Source organism: Syzygium oleosum, unplaced genomic scaffold, assembly GCF_021117445.2.
Source record: "Syzygium oleosum isolate NSW1041296 unplaced genomic scaffold, Sole_v2.1 Sole_v2.26, whole genome shotgun sequence".
NCBI lineage: Eukaryota > Viridiplantae > Streptophyta > Magnoliopsida > Myrtales > Myrtaceae > Syzygium > Syzygium oleosum.
This window is the reverse complement of record NW_026607510.1, coordinates 3,567,438-3,589,888: the sequence shown is the minus strand read 5'-3', so window position 1 is coordinate 3,589,888 and position 22,451 is coordinate 3,567,438. Positions and strand designations below refer to the sequence as shown.

The 22,451-nt window shown below is 40.3% G+C and overlaps 1 protein-coding gene across 1 annotated transcript; it reads right to left on the bottom strand.

Moving 5' to 3' along the window:
• Positions 1-6,523: 6,523 nt before the first annotated feature.
• On the bottom strand, positions 6,524-7,240 carry LOC115666060 (RING-H2 finger protein ATL78-like). Its single transcript, XM_030587851.2, has one exon. It carries the CDS (start codon positions 7,238-7,240, stop codon positions 6,524-6,526), a length of 717 nt encoding a protein of 238 aa, XP_030443711.1.
• Between the last annotated feature and the right edge of the window lie 15,211 nt (positions 7,241-22,451).

Sequence of the window (22,451 nt, the reverse complement as noted above, 5' to 3'; positions counted from 1 at the left end):
GTCCCCTCCCCCCTGCCCGCGCGTCCCCTCCCCCTCTCCCCCATGCAACGTCCCTTCTCTTCTCTCTCTTCCTTTCTCTTCTCTTTTCTCTTCTTCTTCCTTCTTCCTCCTTGGCCGACTGGTTCTGCTTCTGCTCAGCCGCTCGCCTCCCTCTCCCCGCCGACCACCTCGCCGTCCGCCTTGCGCCGCCACGAGCCCCGCCGTCGCCGTCGTTGTCGCCGCCCAGCAGCAGCTCTCCGCCGTGAGTCTCGCCCAGCCGCTCGTCGCTGCGAGCTCAGCTCGCTGCTCGCCTGGTAGCTCGCCGGGCCGGAGCTCGTCCGTCCCGAGCTGCCGCCGCGCCGCCCCGTCGTCGCCGTCGCCCCCCCCTCAGCCCGCAGCTTCTCTCCCTCTCTCCCTCGCCATCACCACCCCGGTGACTTCCCCCTCCCCTCAGCGCCGTCGCCGCCGCCGCGGCTCGCCGGCCGGCCAGGCCCAGGCCACCACGGCCAAGTCGCCCCGAGCCGTGGCCGAGCCGTTGCCCGCTCGCCCGGGCCGCGTGCCCGCGCGCTCGCCCGTCTAGCCCGCCCGTGTGCCCTAGGCACGCCGTTCAGCCACCGCGCCGGTGCGCCAGGCGCACCGTTCGGCCGCCGTGCCCGTGTTGACCGGTCAATGCGCCCGTTTTGCACGCGCCCGTGCCTAGCCCAGCACTGTTCACCCGGGTCATTTTAGGCCCGAGCCGATTTCCTCCGGGCCAAAACCAAGTAAGCGACTTCCTAATCCCTATTTAGTACAATGGGTATTTTTAGACTTGTTTAGGATGTGATTAGTATCGGTTTAGGGGCTAAACGTGGATTATGGGCAATATTTGAATGTGATTAATTGTTAGATTAAATTGGGATGATTGTGGGGCTTAAATTGTGGCTGATTTATATGGGTATGATGATCGCATTGTCGTGGTGCTTGTGGGTGAAATGGACGTTTGATTGAGCCGGCTTGAGTGTTGGATTGGCAGGTTAGGAAGTGAATTGGTGATTTGCATGTGAACTGTACGACGTGTGAGAACGGACTTGAGACGTATTGACGGTGGTCCGTGAAAGGAAAGTTTGACCTGGGACGTGTTGACGGTGGTCATTGGGAATTGATTGAATTGTGTGGCTTGTGTGCCTGTGAGAACGGACTTGAGACGTATTGACGGTGGTCCGTGAAAGGAAAGTTTGACCTGGGACGTGTTGACGGCGGTCATTGAAAAATTGATTGAATTGTGTGGCATGTGTACCTGTAAGAACGGACTTGAGAAGTGTTGACGGTGGTCCGTGGAAGGAAAGTTCGACCTGAGGCGTGTTTACGCGGGTCATTGGAAAGAAAGAAATGTCCTGAGGCGTGTTTACGCGGGTCGTGAGAAAGTGCGAGATGTCCAATGAGGGACAGAGCCCGGATTGATCTGAGGGCTGAGCCTGAGGTGCATTGGCACGGGCTGTGAGAATGGACCTGAGGCGCAGTGGCGCGGGTCGTGAGATGGTTGGTTGGGCACGTGTGCGAAATGTGATTGGTTGGATTGGCTTAAAGTACGTGTGGATGTTCGATTGGATTGATTGATGGTACGTGTGGATGTTTGGTTGGATTGGTTGGGTGCGAGTGTGGATGGCGCTCGAATGATTGTGTTATATTATCGAGATATTATTTCATTATCATGATTTGACTAATGTGCAGTGTGGGCATGTGATTGGATGGCGAGGTAAGTCCATTGATGTGAATTATATATATGTTATCGGTTAGATTGCATGTTAAAACTTGTCTGGGTACGCATTGGCCTACATGGGGTTTAGGGTCTTGCTTATTGAGACTCGTTCTCACGGTTATTATATAACCATTTTCAGATCCGCGACCATGATCGATTCGGAGATGCCGCCGGAGTACCACATGGATTGATCAAATTACCCTGTCTTTTGAATACCTTTTTGTAAAGGAGATAAGCTTGTCAACCACCGCCCCCTTTTGAAAATTGTGGTTTGAAATTGGTAGCCTTGGTTATCGTTTTGTAATAGTGACTGCTTTATGATGTTATGCAATTATTGTTTCGTGCTATCCTTTGGTCATCATGTTAGTTGTCTGGGTTGTTTTATTTCGCTTCCGCTTGTGTATATTGGTGGGTGATTCGTTTGGGGTCGGCGACGCGTCCTGGGACGTCGCGATCAATACGACCTTCGGAGGGGATGTCGCGAGCCCGTCGGGGTTCGGGGCGTGACACTAACTTACCACCCTATTCTGTTGGTAACTAGGCTAAGATGGTAAAACAATTTCATTCTCGGTTTTATAGACTGATACCTGATGTATCGTTTGTTGATTTAGCTAAACTTTACCAATTCAATAATGAGTCAGTTGTGCAATTTATTTCTCAATTCAAGAAGGCCAGATATAGATGCCTTACTTCACTCTCAAAAAAGAGTTCACAAATTTGGTTTTCAATGGATTGAAATTCAATTATAGTGAAAAATTCAAAAGGCAAGACTTTGTGGATTTATTTTAATAGGCAACGAGAATGTCAAAACATGAGCAATTGCTAAAAGAAAGAAAGAAAAAGCCACATGAATACTTTACACCAAACGTGACTTTAATGGACAATTATGAGTCAGAGTATGAATCTAACCTAGATGAAATTGTTGATATAGCTGTGGCAAAAATGGTCCGGACAAGCCTTACGTTTGTCGATCCTTAAAGCCTGCACAAAAAAAAAAAAAAAGAAACAACAATGGCTAGGGTTAAAGACACTCATGCTTACTCGTTTGATATTAACAATCAGACGAAATCGTTGACTTAATTTTGAAAGATGGCTTAATTCAATTAACTAAAGGCCAAGTAATTCCAAGTAAAGAAGATTTAGTAAACAAAAAATATTGCAAGTTACACCATGGAGCCATGAAACTGTTAATGTGTTGTTTTGAAGAAAACCATTGAGGAGGCCATTCAACAGGGAAAAAATAAATTTTCCAAATGATTGATTGCTCTTGATAATTAATTAAAAAGAATCAAATTATTGATGAATCATTCAATTCTTTTAAAACGGAGCATTTGTTGACACACCCAAAAATAATGAACCTTTGGTTATTATCGATAAGTGATAGACTTCATCGATGAGAATAGAGTTTGGTGAAACCAAAAAGTCATAAATAAATAGCACAATTGCCAACACACATCGTGAAAGTTATTGACGAGAGACTTCATCAAGACTTAGGAAGTTGATCAACAAAGTTATTGAAAGTGAGCAATCAACACTAAAACATAACTATTGAACGGTTATGTTAATTACCGCTATTTTAGGATTTTTATAACTTATTGTAGAAAAGTATTGATAGATAATATGAGACCGTGCAACTTCTTGTATCGCCAATAGGATCGGGAACTTATTTCTTTATTCAAATTATAGTAACCTTTGTATCTAACCGTCTGTAGAGGGTTATAAGTACCGCAAGTGCACTAATTGTAAAGGGACCCCCTACTCAATCAAAGAATTCAACGTCGTTTTGCAATTTATCTTTAGTTTCCTACATTTTACATCATTGGCCACGATTGTTCCTAGTTATGTGCTTTTAAATTTATTTAATTTACTTTCATGTCCGAAATCAACAAAGGACCATTACAACTTTTGTCAATTCATATCGATCCATCCATATTTCTTGAAGGATATATCATCATTTTTGGTGACACGAGATTATTATAATGTTTTAATCGATTAACCTCTAATGGGAGATGCTAGAGGAATTGCAATTACCGTTAATGTTATTCATTTGGTTCGTTATTTTTCCTTGGTTTTGGCCCGTGCGTCACTGGATCTATATTCATTTGGTATGGTTATTGACAAGATATGTGATACATTTTTTTTTTGACGTATGTGATACTCATTTTGGTATGGTTATTGATAAGAGATCAAACAACTTCGTGGACTATATTCTATATCTTTAGGGTGAGTTCATTGTTTATATGCCATCCTTACACTTATTCTAGATATAACAAAGGATTCTGGCCACATTATTGACAAACTTATTGTCAACGTAATGTAGCTTATTACAAAAAGAAAAAGAGAGTTAGTCAAATAGTTGTTTGACTAGATAGGTCGATTGCGAGTTATAAAATGCCACACTAATCTCGCCGGTGCGAAGCATTTTCTGCAACACTTTTTTTTTTGGTTTAACTGCCTTTCCCATTCATTAATTCGCACATTTGTGTAAAGCATGCAATTCTTAGACATCTCCTCAACTTAAAGGACACTAATCCAGTATGAAGATTTTGCGTAGCAGACTTTGCGTGCTCTTTCTATTTTTTTTATTTATTGGCCAATAAACTTTTGCATGCTTTAATAAAAAGATGAAAAAGGGAGAAAAAAAGTGAGTGCTTACTTCTCATTAAAACTTAAAGTCGAGAAAAGGAAAATATAAACCCTAGCTGTCAACTGGGACTGGAAATCCTTTACCTTATTCGGAAAGAAGACCGATTGCATCTTGTCGCGACCTTCTCAGATCTAAACCACCAAAAAGAAGCTAATGGATTATTAAGCCAAAAACTTAGTGTGGACTCTCCCAAGTTCGTACCAATCGAAACTTTGGGATTTGACTTAATCAATTCAACATGCAATGCGATTCAATTAGGAGTCGTCACTGATCTATTATGGGTCAAATAGAAACCTAAGTAAAGTGTGGAAGAACACTTTACTTTTGCTAACCAGAGATTTATGGATACGAGGACTTGTTATGATAGATAAATCTAATGCCCTTTTGATACATTTCCTCTTTATTTTTCAATAATATTTAGCAGGTAGTCTTGGATGAATTTAATCCTCCACTAACATGCAATGGATGATCATTTTGGTGCACAATCAATAATGTAACACTTAATAAATCGAAACTTAAATAAATTGCTAGAAATAGGGCAAACCTCAATGCATTAAGCAAAGCATAGCTTCACTATGATTAATTTCCCAATATCTATGAGACGTTAATTAAAAAATGCATGCCCTAAACATAATGATTGTTTCTTTTTGGGTTTTTCTTGTTTAACAAAAGATTAAACTATGTGCAATGCATGAGATGCAATTTAATTCTAGGTTTGTCCACGTGGATTCTAATTTGACTAATGGCATGTGATATGAATTATCTAGATGCAATTTAATGTAACCTAAGACGAGCAAAAGAATTGAGAATTAATCTAATATGATTAAATTATGATGACATGGCAATGTGACGACATGGCAATGATGTCATGGCAACGATGACATGGAATTAGGAAACTAATTCGATCTATGAGATATGCATGAGATATTGTTGTGATTTTCTTTTAAGGCTAAAATAGAAAACTACCTAAATATGTTAGGGAAAATTCCAAACAAGTGCTTGAAGTGCTCTCATTTTCTCAAATAAAGGCCTGAAGTGGCTATATCAGCCTCAAAGAAGAGCTTGACCTTGTCGGCCGAAGGACATTTTCGTCCTTTGCTTTTTTGAATTTTTTCTTTCTTTTTTCCTTTTTATGCCTTTTCTTTTTCTCTCTTCCCTCCGTCAGCCATCAGGGCCTTGCCAATGGACGGCGGAGGTTGCCGAACTCAGGCGGGGGCTGCCCTTGCCGGCATCGGGCGAGGGTCGTCTTGGGCTGGGCGGGCAAGGGTGGCCCTCGCCGGTGTCAAGCACCTCAATCTGGCGAGGAACGCCCTCACTCGATGCCAGCGAGAGCGGCCCTCCCCTAAGGTCGGCAACCTCCGCTAGCCATTGACGAGGCACGGCAATGACCGGGTGAGGGAAGAGGAAAAAAGAAAAAAGAAACAAAAAAAGAAAATGAAAGTAAATTTTTTTTTAATAATATACTTAGAATTTTTTGACTAAAATACTTCTTCTCTAACGGCCATAATAGTCACATGTTGGCCGGTTGGCCAAAATTCCTTATTTGAGATTATTTGGCCACTTCCGGCCCTTATTTGAGAAACTAATATGAATGCAATATATTCTAAACACTATTAATGCAAATGCTTCTAAATGCAAGTCAAATATATTTTTTTTAGAGATTATGGTTGATCCCTAATTTTTCTATGCAATGACTAACTAAATGGGTCGTTAAAATTTAGGTATCAATACATTCACATGAGCATGTTCCCTCCCATTAAGTGTTTGATCTTGGAGTGAAGGGCTCTTCTAGAGATACCAAATCAAGTTCTCCATTCAACGATAGAGAGAACGCAAGATCGTGCATACGAAAAATCAAAACCGTACGATTGTCTAGCGACCAAACTGTCAATAACAATTGGAAATGGTTTAGGATTCGATTGCCTAATATAAAACGCTTAGGACTGATGATCAACGTCTCGGTTTTTTATTGCACTTGCCCTGATTTTGTAAAAGGATTATTCTTCTTAGTTTTTTTCCTGATGCACAGGGCAATCTAAAAGTAGCACTTCGATGAACGCACACTCATCTTTTGCGCTATTTCACTAGTTGGGTCTCGTGACCCACCATTTTGGCTAACAACCTCTACACTGCAATGTGGAACTCCAACTACCATTTTCCTAACAAGATACATCAACTACTCTGAGCTCACCTAGGTAGCTAACCCCGCGCACTGGCCCTTCTGGCTCAAGTGGCGCGAGGGTAATTTGGATAGCCTGAGTAGGAGATGACGGTGACGGTTCTGCAGTGCTCGCCCGAGCGCTACCACAATCCACGGTCTTCTGGCACGTCTCGATCAGGCAGTGCCTGCAGGTCGGGCACGAGGAGTGCGAGTTGAGCCACTTGTCGATGCACTGGACGTGGAACCTGTGGTGGCACTTCGGCAGGATCCGGACCCGGTCGTTGGTGGCGAATTCGGAGAGGCAGATTATGCACTCCGCGACCAACCCAGGCAACTTCAATTCCGTTGAGTAGTTCACGATCGGGAAGGTCTTCAAGGTCTTTATCTTCACCCCGGTGTTGGCTAGCCTAGCTGATGAATTATGGCCATTCGTGTCCGAGGACACCAAACTGGGGCACCTTAGTGCACACCTAATGATGGAATTTAACCCTAGAGAGCAAATTACGGCACACAATAGGACTGAGAGGACCATCACAACATTGGAGTCAAAGCTGTTGTTACCAGGATAGTAAGGTTCTTCATGGGTGCTCCTAACACATGATGGTGGAGTTGCCATGTTTGGTGTTTGGCGAAGAGGGCCATGTAGGAGCAGTCTTCTTGAGAAGTACAAGTTTTGAAAGAGAGAATCATAGGAAGAGGAAGCAGGAGGAGTCATTTCTTTTTGTGAAAAAGGAGAAAAGAGAGAGTGTGGACTGAGAGAGAGATTGGAATTTCGGTGCAAGAATGGAGTATATATAAGGGGAAAGTCCCAAGGGGGTTTGAAATTTGCCTTTTGGTAGCCATATTGTGTTAGGACAAATATCTAGTTTCTACATCGAGCAGAGTCGGAGATTCATAATAGAAAGTGCAAAGCTTGTATCCTTATCTACTTCGAAAAAGAGAGATCTCTTCATGTGAATCCAAACACGGCGCATGACATCCTAATATCATGTCATCGACCCAATCTTAGATCTAATTTTGATCAATATTGTATCATTTATTGCCATCACTTGTTCCGGAGCTTTAGCAAATGCTAGCTAATACTAAATGGATTGGTCGATGTGGCTAGATACCATAAGAGTTACATAGAATTTTTCTCCTAGTTTGCATTAGTTTTCTTGATAATTTTGGGGTCTTCTTTCTGATTAATTAAGCAAATGACTATCCCCAAATATTTGGAAACCCAACTCGAAATCCTCTCCGGTTACCAATTGCATGTGATAATAGTCCACTTGCATACTTAATTGAAATATTCACATCACTTCACAATGGGTTTATATGCTTTTTATATACATGTGATCTCTCTCCACCTATCAATTTAAACTTTTTGGTTGAATTTTCTAACATGGTATCAAAGCCGGATTTTGCCTTTTTTGCTCATGCGTCCACCACTTTTAGTCAAATTCCACGTGCCACTCATGATCCGGCTTGCACGTGAAAGGAGGCGTTGAAATTACTTGACGTCACTTGACAATGGAGTTTATATACTCTTTATATACTCCCTCCACTCAAGCTCTATGTCAAGCTTGGATTTTTAAAATCGATTACCAAAGCGCCTATACATGAAATGAGTTAAGTGAACTCCTACGTTACTCGGACTTCTCAAACTAGACTCAAACAAAAATACAAACAATCGAGCTGAGATCAGGTAATCCACAAGTGTTGTTTACATGTAACTTAGGGCGTTTTTGTTTAACTGAAAATATTATAATAAAGGAAATATTTTTTGTGAAAATTCATTTCCAAGGACAATGGTTAGTTTTCATTTATTTGGTGGTGTAGGGAAAGTGATTTTCTTCTTGCAAGAAGGAGAAGCTCGTTTCCTCCAATCTAAGCTGCTTGTTTTCAATCCATGGAAAACGTTTTCTATATATTGATTATTTTTCTATTATCCAAATATCAAAAAGTCAGAAAACAAATTTCTGGAAACAATCTTCCTTCAAACAAATTGACCCTTGGACTTCTTCTCGCATCTCTACATAAGTTTTCTTACTTCGATTTATTGAACCATTTGGACCCAAAGGTCAAGCAACCTAGGTCAGTACAACGTTGTAGTTCGATTCTTCTTCTTTTTGGGTTTGGGGGGGGGAGGACTACGCTGAATGAGAAACTCACGAAAGCAAAAGCAAATGACTCTAAAAAGTGGTTGAAGATAACTAATTCTAATTTAGAAAGGCAGTCTGTTCAATGTCCTCATCAGGCCCTCAGTTGAAAGCCACGACCTGCTTCACTTTACATTAAGTTCCAAGTCTCTAGCTAGCCTATAGCGGCCTGCATCGCTTCTTCCATCATGCTCGTAGTTGTCTCATTAATTTACATCACATCTAATATGAACTCCAGTTCATTAGATTTGTTCGTACGATGTAAAATCCGGCATTCGAACCAAGCAAATCGTTCGCGATTAGATCCGATAATCCGATGGTCCCCCTCTTTCTCTTTGTTTTGTTAGGAAACTCTTGACCAACCATCATAAATTAATCCAATCCCTACACAACTTGCTTGATTTTCAATCTGAGATTCATAAAAGATAGCACCTGTTGTACCTTTGTGCGTCTCTCATTCGCAGGCACAAAATCTCTTGGATTATTATGAGAGAAAAAGAGAAATCTTGGTTAGCAATAATCAAAGTCAAGTTGTAGTTATTAAAGGGTTGATTTGACTTGATTTGTGCTTTCTTGCCGCTAATCCCTTCATTTAGAATCCTCCATGCAAGCACAAAATGGTTAATTAAAACAAGAATTAAAGTGGCGGAAATAAATATGATTGATTATGAGAAAAAGTTGCTGAGTACAGTCAGTACACCAAATGGGGGATACTTGTTTGATAAAAATAATGAAACTTTTTATTTTTATTTTAAGGTGATCAAAGATAGGCTAAGCTTAAAGGCATGCTGTTTTTATTAATTTAAGAAAATGAAATGGTTAATTTGGTATCTACTACAGAAGTAGCACTACTTGGATGCATATCGAGTTGTGGGCTGGAATTCACTAAGGAAGAATCCGTCTTGCTGCTAACGAGGGGACCACAAGATGGAGAGAGACCGATCCATTTGGTTGGAGATTTTGTTAAATCTAACGTGAAGCACGTGTTGTTGCTTAACTGGGTCAGCTTTTTGTGCACTTGTTGATTAGTCACGAGGAAGATTATGATCCTGATTCGATGGGATTTTGATCTGGGAAAGTGACACCCTCTAATAAGGAGAAACTCACCTAATGAAAGGGAATGAAAGTTGAGAGAGCCATGGGAAGTCTCTGGTGACACGCTTGGGCTAGGGTTTCTCTGCTTAGCCTAATGCATTCTGCTTCAAAAGACTTGTAGAAATAGGAGACATTGATTTGGCTTAGAACACTGTTTTTTTCCTGTTAAGTGTTTCCATGGGCAAATTGCATATGCTTATAAGAAATTTAATGAATAAGTGCATTGAAAATCCTAAAACTTGTTATGAAAGTGTAATTGAGTCTCATAACTTTTAAAAAGTGCAATTGAGTACTATAACTTTTAAATAGTGCAATTGAGTTCTAAAACTTTCAAAATATACAATTAAGTCCTAAAACTTATTAAATTAATCCAACAAGTCCTTCCGTTGGTTGCACTTTTGAAAGTTTTAAGACTCGATTGTATTTTCATGATAATTTTTAGGAGTTGATTGTATTTTTAAAAAGTTTTAGAACTCAATTGTACTTTCATGACAAGTTTTAAGACTTTTAGTACACTTATTCCGAAATTCAATGGAATTCGAAAGCAGTAAAAATATAATTTTAACACACTTTAAATTATTAGTTTGGCTGGTTATTTCCTAGGTTTTGATACATGCAATGGGTCTAGACCTTGGTACATCGAATATGACCACCACCATACATATTTAAAATTTGGTCATTTCTCTTTACATTTACTCTCTTATTAAGCTCAAGGCAACAATTGCGGAGTTACCTTACCCAAAAAAAAACAATTGCGGAGTTGGTAAGCAAAAACTAGCTTTATTATAATAAGTGTACGTGTGGGCAATGCTTGCTTCTAAAGCACATCGTTAGCACACCCTTACTACACAAAGGTCCCTTTAGATATTGAATCTCATAGGCTTATGCATACACTATATTTACGATTAAATAACCTAGTTGTCTCGATATATTTACGATGACACAAGATCCATCGCTGCTTTCACTACCAATGAGCATACAATGGAGTAGCTTAATTTGAAGAGTTGAATGAGTGTATAAGTGTTTAATTTGGATGGAGTAGATCGTATATGTTCAAATCAAAAGTATCTCCAGCTCAAAGCAATCTCGCGGGTCATGCCCGCCGTCCTGTGATTAATCAAGTCGACGAAGCATATGATCCTCATTCTCATATAGTTATTGATGAGCTATCAAACATACTTCGCGGATTATATTTTATATTGTTAGGATGAGTACATTGATTATATGCCACCCTTACACTTGTTCTACCTATTCCAAAGGATTCTGGGCACATCATTGAACCTTTTGTCAACGTAATTAAGCTTATTAAAAAAAGGATAAATGCATTTGAAACCCTAAAACTTGTCATGAAAACATAATCGAGTCATAAAATTTTCAAAAAGTGCAATTAAGTCTTAAAATTTATCACGAAAGTGCAATTGAGTCCTAAAGCTTTCAAAAAGTGCAATTAAGTCCTAAATTTTATCAAATTGATCCAATCAAGTCCTTCTATGAATTGTTTTTTTGAAAATTTAGGACTTGATTGCATTTTTTAAAATTTTAAGATTCGATTGCATTTTCATTACAAGTTTTACGATTTGCAATGCACTTATCCCTTAAAAAAAAACAGAGAGTCAGTCTAGCATATATTTGACTAGATAGGTAAATTTCGAGTTATAAATACCTCACTAATCTCTCGGGTGTTAAAGCATCTTCAGCAACAACTTTTTTTTTTGGGTGGTTTAACTGCCTTTCCCATTCACCCATTCACATATTCATGGAAAGCATGCAATTATTAGACATCTCCTCAACTTAAAGGACATTAATCCTATGTGAAGATTTTGCGTAGCGGACTTTACATGCAGCTTTTATTATTTATTTATTTATTGGCCAATAGACTTTGGCATTCTTTAAGTAAAAAGGTGCAAAAAGGAAAAGAAAGTGAGTGCTTACTTGTCATCAATACTTAAAAGTAGAGAAAAAGGATAATAAATAACCCTAGCTGTCAACTAGGACAGAAATCACGAATTCTTTTAAATTCTTTATCTTATTTGGAAAGAAGACCCGGCTCATCCGCATGATGACGGATGAGCATCGATCCACGGTCAACCCTAAACCGATCTTGGATCGGCTCAATCTGGTTGGTCCTGGTCTAGTTCCCAGGAGGACTGAGTTGGTCCTTGGTCCTAGGACCCCTGGACTTGTACTGTGTGGGTTGATTCTCGGTCTTGAGACTTTAGGGTTGGTCCAACCCGGACCAACCCATTATAAATTATATATATTATTATATAGGGTTAATACTGTTTGGAATATTAAGACCTCCACAAATAATACTTAATCTTGGATCGGGTTTAGTTTATCGGGTTTAAACTTGAGACATATTTTAACAATCTCCACATTGGCTCGATGTTTGAGTCAAGTCACAATCGTTTCGTTCAAACTTCGTTATTACTCTCCCACAGCCCCAATGGGCTCAACCGTCACAGACGTCTTCCAAGTTCAAGCTTCGCTTGAACTTCGCCATAACCGTCGACTTCATCAGAATACCAACTTCGCATGCACCTTTAACTATTCCACAAGGATTTTCTGATACAACCTCCTCTACCATTGATAAAGCAAAACCATTGTGCATCTATATCTATCTCCTACACACATTGTCAATATTAGCAGCTACAGCAACTGTTAACTCTATAGGCTTCACCTCGCTTTAAGTACCATCTGTGTCAATTACTCCGCTATTATCCGCCACATCTGGAGTTTCTGGTTGCAACTCCACCTCAAGCTCAACACCATTTAGACCTATATGAACATTGCTAATAACACTCCTACCCATAAATACTAGAGACTCATCAAATGTAACTTCTCTGCTGATAACATGTGAATTTAATTCCAGGCACCGCAACTTATAATCCTGCTCACCTTGTGCATAATTAAGGAACAAGCACTTTCTTGCCCTTCTATCGAGCTTACCATCACTTACTCGAATATAACACGGGCAACTAAATATTCTAATAATAGAATAATCAGCAACGTTATTCGACCACACTTTTTCGAGAGTCCGACATCCAATCACAGTTGATGGGGACATATTCTTCAGGTAGCTCGCCGTACTAAGCGCATCCGCTAGGAATCTCCTAGCCATACCAGCACTAAAGAGCATTTTTGTGGACCATCTCTAGTAATGTTCTGCTCATCAACTTTGCAATTTTTTGTGGTTCACTGGCACTAGTGTGGTGTTTCACTCTGCATTCCTTCATGCATAATTCTTTTAACAGTTTCGAGCAAAACTCCATACTATTGTCAGTTCACACATGCTTGACCGTTTTACTAGTCTCTTTTTCGATCAAAGCTCGCAACTGCCTCATTCTGACAATATCATCAAACTTGTGTCTAATCACAAACACCCAAATCTTCCTCGAGTAGTCATCGATAACTATTAGCATAAATCTGGCACTCTTCCTTGAAGGAAACTGTGACAACCTACAAACATCCAAGTGAATTAATTCTGCAATATCCGTGGTTTCTCTAACAGTCGCACTGAAGTGCACTTTCCGTCGTTAATCTAAGTCACAGCATATGCATACATTCAGTTCGTCAATAACATAACCACATAGCAAATTCCTTTCACTTAGAACCTTCAGGCTTCTCTCGCTAATGTGTCCCAAACGCATATGCCACAATTCAAACTCTCGAATCTATCCATTCGACGTATCCGCGGTGAATTCCATCACTGTCTCACCTGGAAGCTCATACAAGCTATTGTGCTTGATTCCTTTCATTATCACCAAAGCACCTCAAATAATTTTTAGAACTCCGCATTCTGAAGAATACCGACACCCAACTGAATCTAGGGCATTCAAGGAAATCAGATTTTTCTTCAACTTTGGAACATGCCTCACTCCAGTCAATATAAACACAACACCATCATGCATTTTGATTCTATCATCACTCACACCTATAACATTGCACTCAAAATTGTTTCCCAACTATACTTTATTACTAGTTGTGCACTGACAAGTAGTAAACCAATTCCTATTTGGTGAAGTATGAAAAGAACAACCAAAATTCATAATCCATCCATCAAAAGATGAATAATTAGTGACAGACAAGACATAATTAGTACTATCCAAATTACCGTTTGCTATAGCGACAACATCATTCGCAGACTCATCTCTAATTTCCTTACCCTTGTTGTTTTTTGGCTTAAAGTAATCCCTTCTAAGATGCCCCTATTGCTATAACTCCAACATACAGCACCACCAGTCCTAGACTAATTTTGTCTATTCATGTTTATATTACTTCTGCTAATACAAGTACTAGTTCTTCCTCTATTTTCACCTATTAAAGCAGTAGATACATATTCATCAGATTCTCTTCTACGAATATCCTCACTCAGAATTAAATCTCAAACATCATCAAAAGTCAAACTTATTGACTCAAAGAAATTACTAACAGCAGTAATAATAGTTTTCCAACTATCAAGTAATGAGGATAATAGAATCAAAGCACATACCTCATTTTCAAAGTCAATGTCAACTGAACTCAATTGACTGACGATCACATTGCAATTGACGCACATTCGCTCATCTTCAAGTTAAATAGATGTAGCATCAAATAGATCTTGTTGATCGTAGAGAGCTTCCCGTACATCGATAGGGCTTTCATCAAACCCGCAGTGATCGTCTTTTTCACAATGTTAAACGCGATGTTACGAGCCAACGTCAACCAAATAACACCAAAAGCTCGTCTATCAAGTAATTCCTAGTCATCTTGCTTCATTGTCTCTGGCTTATACCAAGACAGGGGCAAGTGCAATTTCATCTGATATAGATGATTCTTATTTTGCATCTTCCAGAAACCAAAGTCTTTCCCATCAAATCTATCGATTTCCACTTTTCTTTCTTCTGTCGCCATCGATTCGCTTGAACTCAGCTAAGTTGAGCTTTAATACCAATTGTTTGGAATATTAAGACCTCCACACATAATAATTAATCTTGGATCGGGTTTAGTCTATCGGGCTCAAACTCGACACATATTTTAACAAATATCACGAAAGACCCCAAACTGATATACCTGTGATAAATTTCTCACAAATTAATATTTTGACCACCAAAAACTCCAAATTTGTACACCCGTGATAAATTTATCCTAAACTAATTTTTTAACCATAAGAAACCCTAAATTGGTACATTTGTGACATATTACCTTTCGTTAGTTTTGGTTAAATCAGATGAATATTACGAAAAACTAAAAACTGGTATACTTGTGAAAAACGAAAGGTAAAACCCCAAACTGGTATACCTGTCAATTGTCATGTGTCATTTACTCAGCAATTTGACGGTAAAATTTAATGGAAACTGATGGAAGGTAAGTTCGTCACAAGTGCACCAGTTTGGGGTTTTTTATGGGAAAAAAATAATTTTGAGTAATTTTGTCACAAGTGCACCAGTTAGGATTTTTTGTGGTATTAACCCTATTATATATTATATATTATATATTTTTGTCTACTCTAAATCCTACCCTAGCAGCTCCGCTTCTGTTCTTTCTTATGTGGTTCTGCCATATAAAAATGTAAATTGGAAAGTAGAAACCCACTAAACCCAACCCTGATTTGACCTAAAAAATATAGAAACCCTCTTCCTCTACTCACTTTGTTCGCTCGCCTGGGAAACCCTCTTCCTCGCCTCGCTCTGTTTGCTCACCACTCACCTCGCTGCTCACCTATGTTCGCTCGCCTCACAAGTGTTAAATCATGTCCTCACTTTTCTCTGTAAGTCAGTCATTTGACTAGATAAACGTTGATTTGGTTGTTGCACAAAATATGAAGTTGTATTATTCACGGATTATATTACGTATTTTGCACTTCTTATGATTTAATTATATTTCACGTGTTCATTTTTTATGGTTTGTTGTACTTAGCAAATCGAGATTTCTGTTGTTTTTATATTTATATTTGGTGCATGCTGGTGTTCCTAGTTTGGTTGCTTAATGTCGCATTATTGATAAATATGAAATTTGAAAGAATATGTTTGTCATTTTAAGGAATATAGAAAAATAAAATAAAAAACAATTAATTGGTCCCTGGTTGACCCTAGAACCGGACCGAATCCATATGGTCAGTCCAGTCCTTGATCCCAAGCTCAACAAGATCGATTCCCGGTCCCAAACATTGGGAACCAACACTGTGCGGGTTGATCACAATGTTGGTTCTCGGGTTATGTGCTAGACCAGCCCAACCTAGACCATGGTCACCCCACGGTGATTGGTCTTGGAGTGAAGGGTTGTTAGGACTGATGATTGAAACGTCTAGGGCTCCTATCGCACTTGCCCTAATTCGTAAAAGGATTACTCTTTGTTTTATTTCTGATGTAGGCGTGACGATTCATGAAAAATGTGAACATGTGTGATTTCAAGAAAAGATATAAATCGGAAATGGAGCAATGCTAATTGGTACGATTTTGTTTAGAAGAAAATTGTCCATAACCTATTGTACGGTAGCTAATTCAGTTCTAAACCTTTTAATTATACCACGTAGAATGGCCAACGTCCATGTCAGTAATTTCCGGCCAAAATTGGCCGAATGAATTCAATTGGCATAATTAAAATATTTATGACCGATTTGTCACAAATGAAATAGGTATAAGACTTTTTTTTTTTGTAATTTTTTCTAAATTTAGGACTCTTTGGATAATTTTCCCTTTTGTTTTGTTTTCAAATCATAATTAAAACGAGATCGCATAGTGTTGGATTTGATGAATTTTGGTTGTCTGCTTTTAGTTATTCCTGAAGATACACGGAAGGTAATTTGTAATTTTCTATACCTCGATGGCCCAAAGCAAAGGCCCAGCTACCAATGTCAAGCATCTCAAAATTCAAATATCTCAACATTTTCTACGATTAAAATTTGTCGCCTTCTCTTTCCAATTTTTTTTTTCCAATGTGATGTCTTTTTCCTTTAGAGCACGTTTGATTCGCGGAATGAATGATTTGAAAAATATATATTTTTTAAATAATCGTTTGTATCACTTATAAAAATGAATGAATAAAAATATTTTCATAGTCCATGAAATTGTTTAGATATAAATTGTGGTCGATGATAAAAATATTATTCTTTTGATTAATTATTTCAAGTAATACGAATAATCATTTTAAAAAAAATATATTTCAAATTATTTACTTCGGCACAAACGGAGTTGTAGGAGGTCTTGGTCCACAATAGAGTAATAACGTTCAATCAAAGCCTCCAATTGAACTTGAGTCATGGACCTCTTGACAAAAAACTACGACACTTGACCAAAGTGGTAATATATTCCGATTCTTGTTTTGACCCAAAAAAAACATCTTTGTTAGCAAAGAAAGAGTACAAGATACCATCATCAATCGGCGTGGTCCAGTGCTATGAGCGTGAGATCACGAGTTCAAACTCTCTCGTGGTAGCGGCACGCCTACTTCAGTAAGGCTGTGGTGACAGGACTCTCTTCGGACAGAGCAAGCTTTCTAACAGAGAGTGATGAAACACGTAATCGACTCGAAGGCTCGACTCTAATTGAGAATGATGAAATGCGTATTCGACTCCGGGGCTTGGTTATACAATTGCCTGAGAGTCATGAGATCCAACGGTTGAGGAAATGAAGAACAAAACGTATTGCAAGTGCAAATATTTTTGGAGCCACGAAACTAACGATTGCATTGTATTCGAAAGGACGATACATGAGCTATTCAAATTTGGAGGTTGATGCCTGGTTTCCATAGAGAGATCTTCGCACAAAATGGAGGTTGGCATCAATAATCATCACCCACGTCACAAGACTAGGAGAGATTGGTGTCGCCCAAATACGAATGACTACGGAGGGCCTTCAAAGAGTGTCTTTTCGAGGAGGTATTATCCAGTCCCGCCAGGTACTCTACGCCGCAATGATGGAGGCATGCTCCGTATCTTTCGCATTATGTTTTGGAAAATATTTTTCTAAATATGATTACTTATATCGGTTGAAACAATTAGTTAATTAGGGGAATGTTTTCATTATTGAAAACAATTTATGTCTGCACATTTTCATGAACGATGAAAAAACTTTTTGTTCATTTGTTTTTGTAACGATACCATCTTTCGTTTTAGAAAATATTTTTCAAATAATTTATTTTTTATGAAATAAATAGAGTCAGTTATGAATAAAATGTTAATGTTCCATCCAGAGCGGTTAAGATACTTGTTGATCCACCAACAGGAAAATGTTTATGGGCTAGGTCCAAGGAGTTGATCGATCCCTTTAAGTGCAAGTTAGGTTTGATCATGACCCAAAAGCAAAGAATGAAGACAAAGTATGCCATGATGAGAACGTCGGGAGCGCCAAGTAGAAGCCCGATACCTTTACCTTGGGAGATCACCAAGAGAGAGGCTAAGTCTGAGCTCGTCAGTATATCTAATTGACCCACATTCACTTAAAAGTTTAAGCCAATAAATTATGGGTCAATTATGATTATTTTGTGTCAATTGGATTCAGCAACGAAATATCTTTCGCCGAAAGTCGTTCTTCAGTTTTTATTAGAGGAGACATGTTCTGTGGCGACTCCAAACAGGAAATATCACAAGTAGACAAGGAAATTGATAACTTACTTCGATTAGAATTGTATTTACACAAATTGTACCAAAATTTAATCGACAACAAAGTTTGAAAAATACAGCCACTTCAACAAAACCGAACTTAAACAAAAGATGCCGAAATTTAATCAACTGCAAAGCTTGAGAAAGCAAAGATGCAATGCTAGAATTTAATCGACAATGTGACACATAGGATAAAGATAACGTTGGAATTTAATTGAACGATGCAAGTCTAGAAACCAAAAATTCAGTGCAAGAAAGTAAAGATAATTGAAAGATAATAGATTTATTTATTTGTCTACGGGGGAAGGGGGAGACGTCTCTGGTAGGTGGACATTGGTGGCTAACAATATCACCTAGAAGGGGGGAGTAAATAGGTGATTTTAAGAAACTTGACTAAATTTTGCGAAATGGTGAATGCCAAGCTTGATATAAGGGAAATAACAATAGCGTGCTGATATAAGCGGGAACCAGTTATATTATCTAGCGCAATGCACTTCTATGAGACAGTAATAAATATAAGCAAAGAGATAGAGAGTGATACACTAAAAGCTTTATAGTGGTTCAACTTTGTATAAGCCTACGTTCACTCTTCGATACTAATAACCTATTAGCTAGATTCCACTAGTAATCTTTGAGTAGTTATAGTAGTATGGTCGCTTATACTCAAGCACTTCTTCCCGAAACTAGTGCTACTTATACCTAAGAGGATAGATCTCACTATCTCATACCTAAGCACGGATTATAACACCCATTCACTTCAAGAGATTACACTTTCATTACACTTAGAAGACTATATAAGCATGTAGAGCATTTCTCTATATGATAGATTGTTCGTCTCTCTTAGTCTCTTCTTCTTCTTTTTCGACGTTTGTTGATCTCCATTTATACTTCTTAGTATTTAAATTTCTCGTTGGACAATCTTCAAGAGGATTAATCTCCAAGCTATCCGTTAGAAAATCGTTGAGAAGATCAAATTATCCATTGATGTCAACCAATTAGAGCTTCCAGAGATTTGATTGCCCATGCAACCAAATCTTCCAATTTCCATAAAACCGAGTAGCTCGAACTACGGAAAGTATTATGTCTTTAGGATGCTTGTCAATCAATCAAGATATCGCGTATAACTAGTATATTCCACATAGATATATCTTGAGATTGATAATCAATCGGTTTCTTCAATTTAAGTATCCAAGTCAGATCTCTAGCTATCATAAATATTTAGACAAAAATCATCATGGTATATTTTTATCCAAATTTCTTGAGCACATAATAAAGCTGTTGTGTCACGCCCCGAACCCCATCGAGCTCGCGACATCCCCTGCTCCGGTCGAAATGATGCGACGTCCCAGGAACGTCGCCGACCCAACCCAAACATCAGAGCCACATGCGGAAGCGAATAATAAAACCCCGGACAAATAATGACGACAACGGGGTAGAACAACAGAACAATCCAGCAACCACATATTCATACAACACCAAATATACATACATCATATTACATGCATAATTAACAAACTAGCATCCGAAATCACCATCAACAATATATCAGGGTCTGGTTAACTTAACTTCCCTATGGATCAACCTGATTTACACAACCCCCAAAATCTTAAGGAAAAACCTAAGGATCGCCCTCCTCCAATCTGCTTCTGAATCTCTGGCTTGAATTTCTGGAACTCACCTGCAGCTCCACTGGGCACCAACAGTAGCTCCCCGGACTTCCAAAAAGAAAAGGCGCACTTCCCGGGTTTAGGGCCAGGGGTCTGAAAGTGGCGGTTATACAACCGTGAGACGAATCTCAATAAGTGTACAACCCCAAACCCCACGTAGGCACTCACGTACCGCCAGACGAAAACACACATAACACACAAAGATCGGCCAAACTAACAATCACATGCGACCCTACCTGGAATCCATCACGCACGTTCCTGCACGTTAGACAATAACACAGCCAACACATCACAGCAAGGAATCACAGACGCGCGTGTGCCTCAATTATAAGACAGAAACCACTTGGGCACGTCCCATACCGTGCCTAGCAGTTTCTACCCCATAATTAAGCATCACATCACGCGATACAAACACACTCGCACGCTACTCACACCATGCGTCACTTTCCACAATCCTTTCGCTTGTCTTGCCAAATCCCACTCATTTTCAACCTTTCCACCACTACCGCGCCCGCGTAAAACGCATCAGGCCAACGGTCTTCTGACCTCGTCAGGCATCGTCACCCCGTCGGGCCGGGCATCGTCACCTCGTCAGGGACGGCATCGTCCCGCGTAAACGTACACGCCTCATGACAGAATCCTACACACACTTTCCTTCTACCGTGCCCGCGTAAAACGCATCAGGCCAACGGTCTTCTGACCACGTCAGGCATCGACACCTCGTCAGCCCGGGCATCGTCACCTCGTCAGGGACGGCATCGTCCCGCGTAAACGTACACGCCTCAGGACGGATCCTTTCCAACCAATCTCACATTTCCATATCCTCGTTCCACTCAAACCACACTTACACACAACCAGCACACGCACGGCCAAACATACATGCCTCACACATACATAGCCACGCACCAAATTCACATCTCACGTACACTTCACAAACACGCATTCTCATCACACAAACACCACATGATCACCCACACTCGGCACACGAACTCAATGCACATTCACATGTCCACGCCACCACACCTCACGGCCACACACACGACATAGCACCACATCACATTCGGCCCAAGCACAAACTAGAACAAGCCAATGACAGCAAACTACACAATTAATCCGACAAACCCAATCAAGCCAATACATTTCCAATTAATCACCCATTTAATTCCCGATCGATCCTCGACATCACAGCCCTAACTCAGCATTCCTAAACCTCGAATTTCGTCGCCCAATCAGCCCACAACCTCCAAACATTCAACCCCTAACTTAGTCCCGAAGACAGCCACGAAACAGCCACAAACAGTCCCTAAAATCACTTAAACCGAACTTCAAACGAGTCTAGAAATACCCGAGGTCCTAAATGACATTTGGGGAAAACACTTACCCAAAAAGGCGAGACAGAACGGGGCTGGAACGGGCCGGGACAGCAGCAGCAGCGGGAGCAGCGTCGCCGGCGATGTACGGACGGCGTGAACAGTGTACCCGTACGGACGCGGTGAACAGTACCACTCCGTACGGACACTGTACGGACAGGGCTGGGACGGTGGCCGGCGAGGTGCTGGTGACAGCCGCGGCGTCCGTACGGTCCGGCGTGAACAGTGATCCATACGGACGGTGAACAGTAACCGTACGGACACTGTACGGACTGTGCTGGACGGCGACGTACGGCGAGGCTGGACGGCTGGGTGTCGACGGAACGGCGATCGGAGCTCCGGCGAAGCTCCGGCGGTACTGTTTGCAGACCGGGAAAGAGAAAAAGAGAGAAACAAGGCTGTTTTGGACAAAAACCGGGGCTGTGATGGCTGCACAGAGGTGGAAATGGTTGATGGTGGTGCTGGCTTGGTGGGGGCAGCTCCGGCTGGTACTGTTCCGGCGTGAACAGTACCGGAAATGGCAGAAACGGGACTGCAGAACCAGAAACGTGAAGAAGAAGAGGAAAATTCTGGGGAAAAAATGGCTGAATGCTTCTGTACGCGAGAGAGAGAGAGAGAGAGAGAGAGAGAGAGAGAGAGAGAGAGAGAGAGAGAGAGAGAGAGAGAGAGAGAGAAGACTATCTGGTCAATGGGTCAAAGATAGCTTAGTGGGATCCATGTGTCAAAAATCCAAGGGTTTGGACAACTTTGCCCTTGATCCAAGGGTCACCAATTGATCTTATCTAATAATTTAAGGGCCCATTGGTCATTTGTCCCTAACCCAAGGCTGACCAGACCTGGTTTAGCCTAATTGACCTTGGTTAGTCCCCAAATTTTGGTCAAAATTCGGAATAAAGGAAAATAGGCCTAGGGGCATTTTCGTAATTTTTCGATCCCGAACCGAAATTTCAATTTTCGCACATACGCGTTCCATATGTGCGTGGCCAACATAATATGGCGTCGGAATCGCGAAATTCATCACGCAAGCCCTCGAAAATCCACGTCAAAGTCTCGGGAATAAAATAATATTATT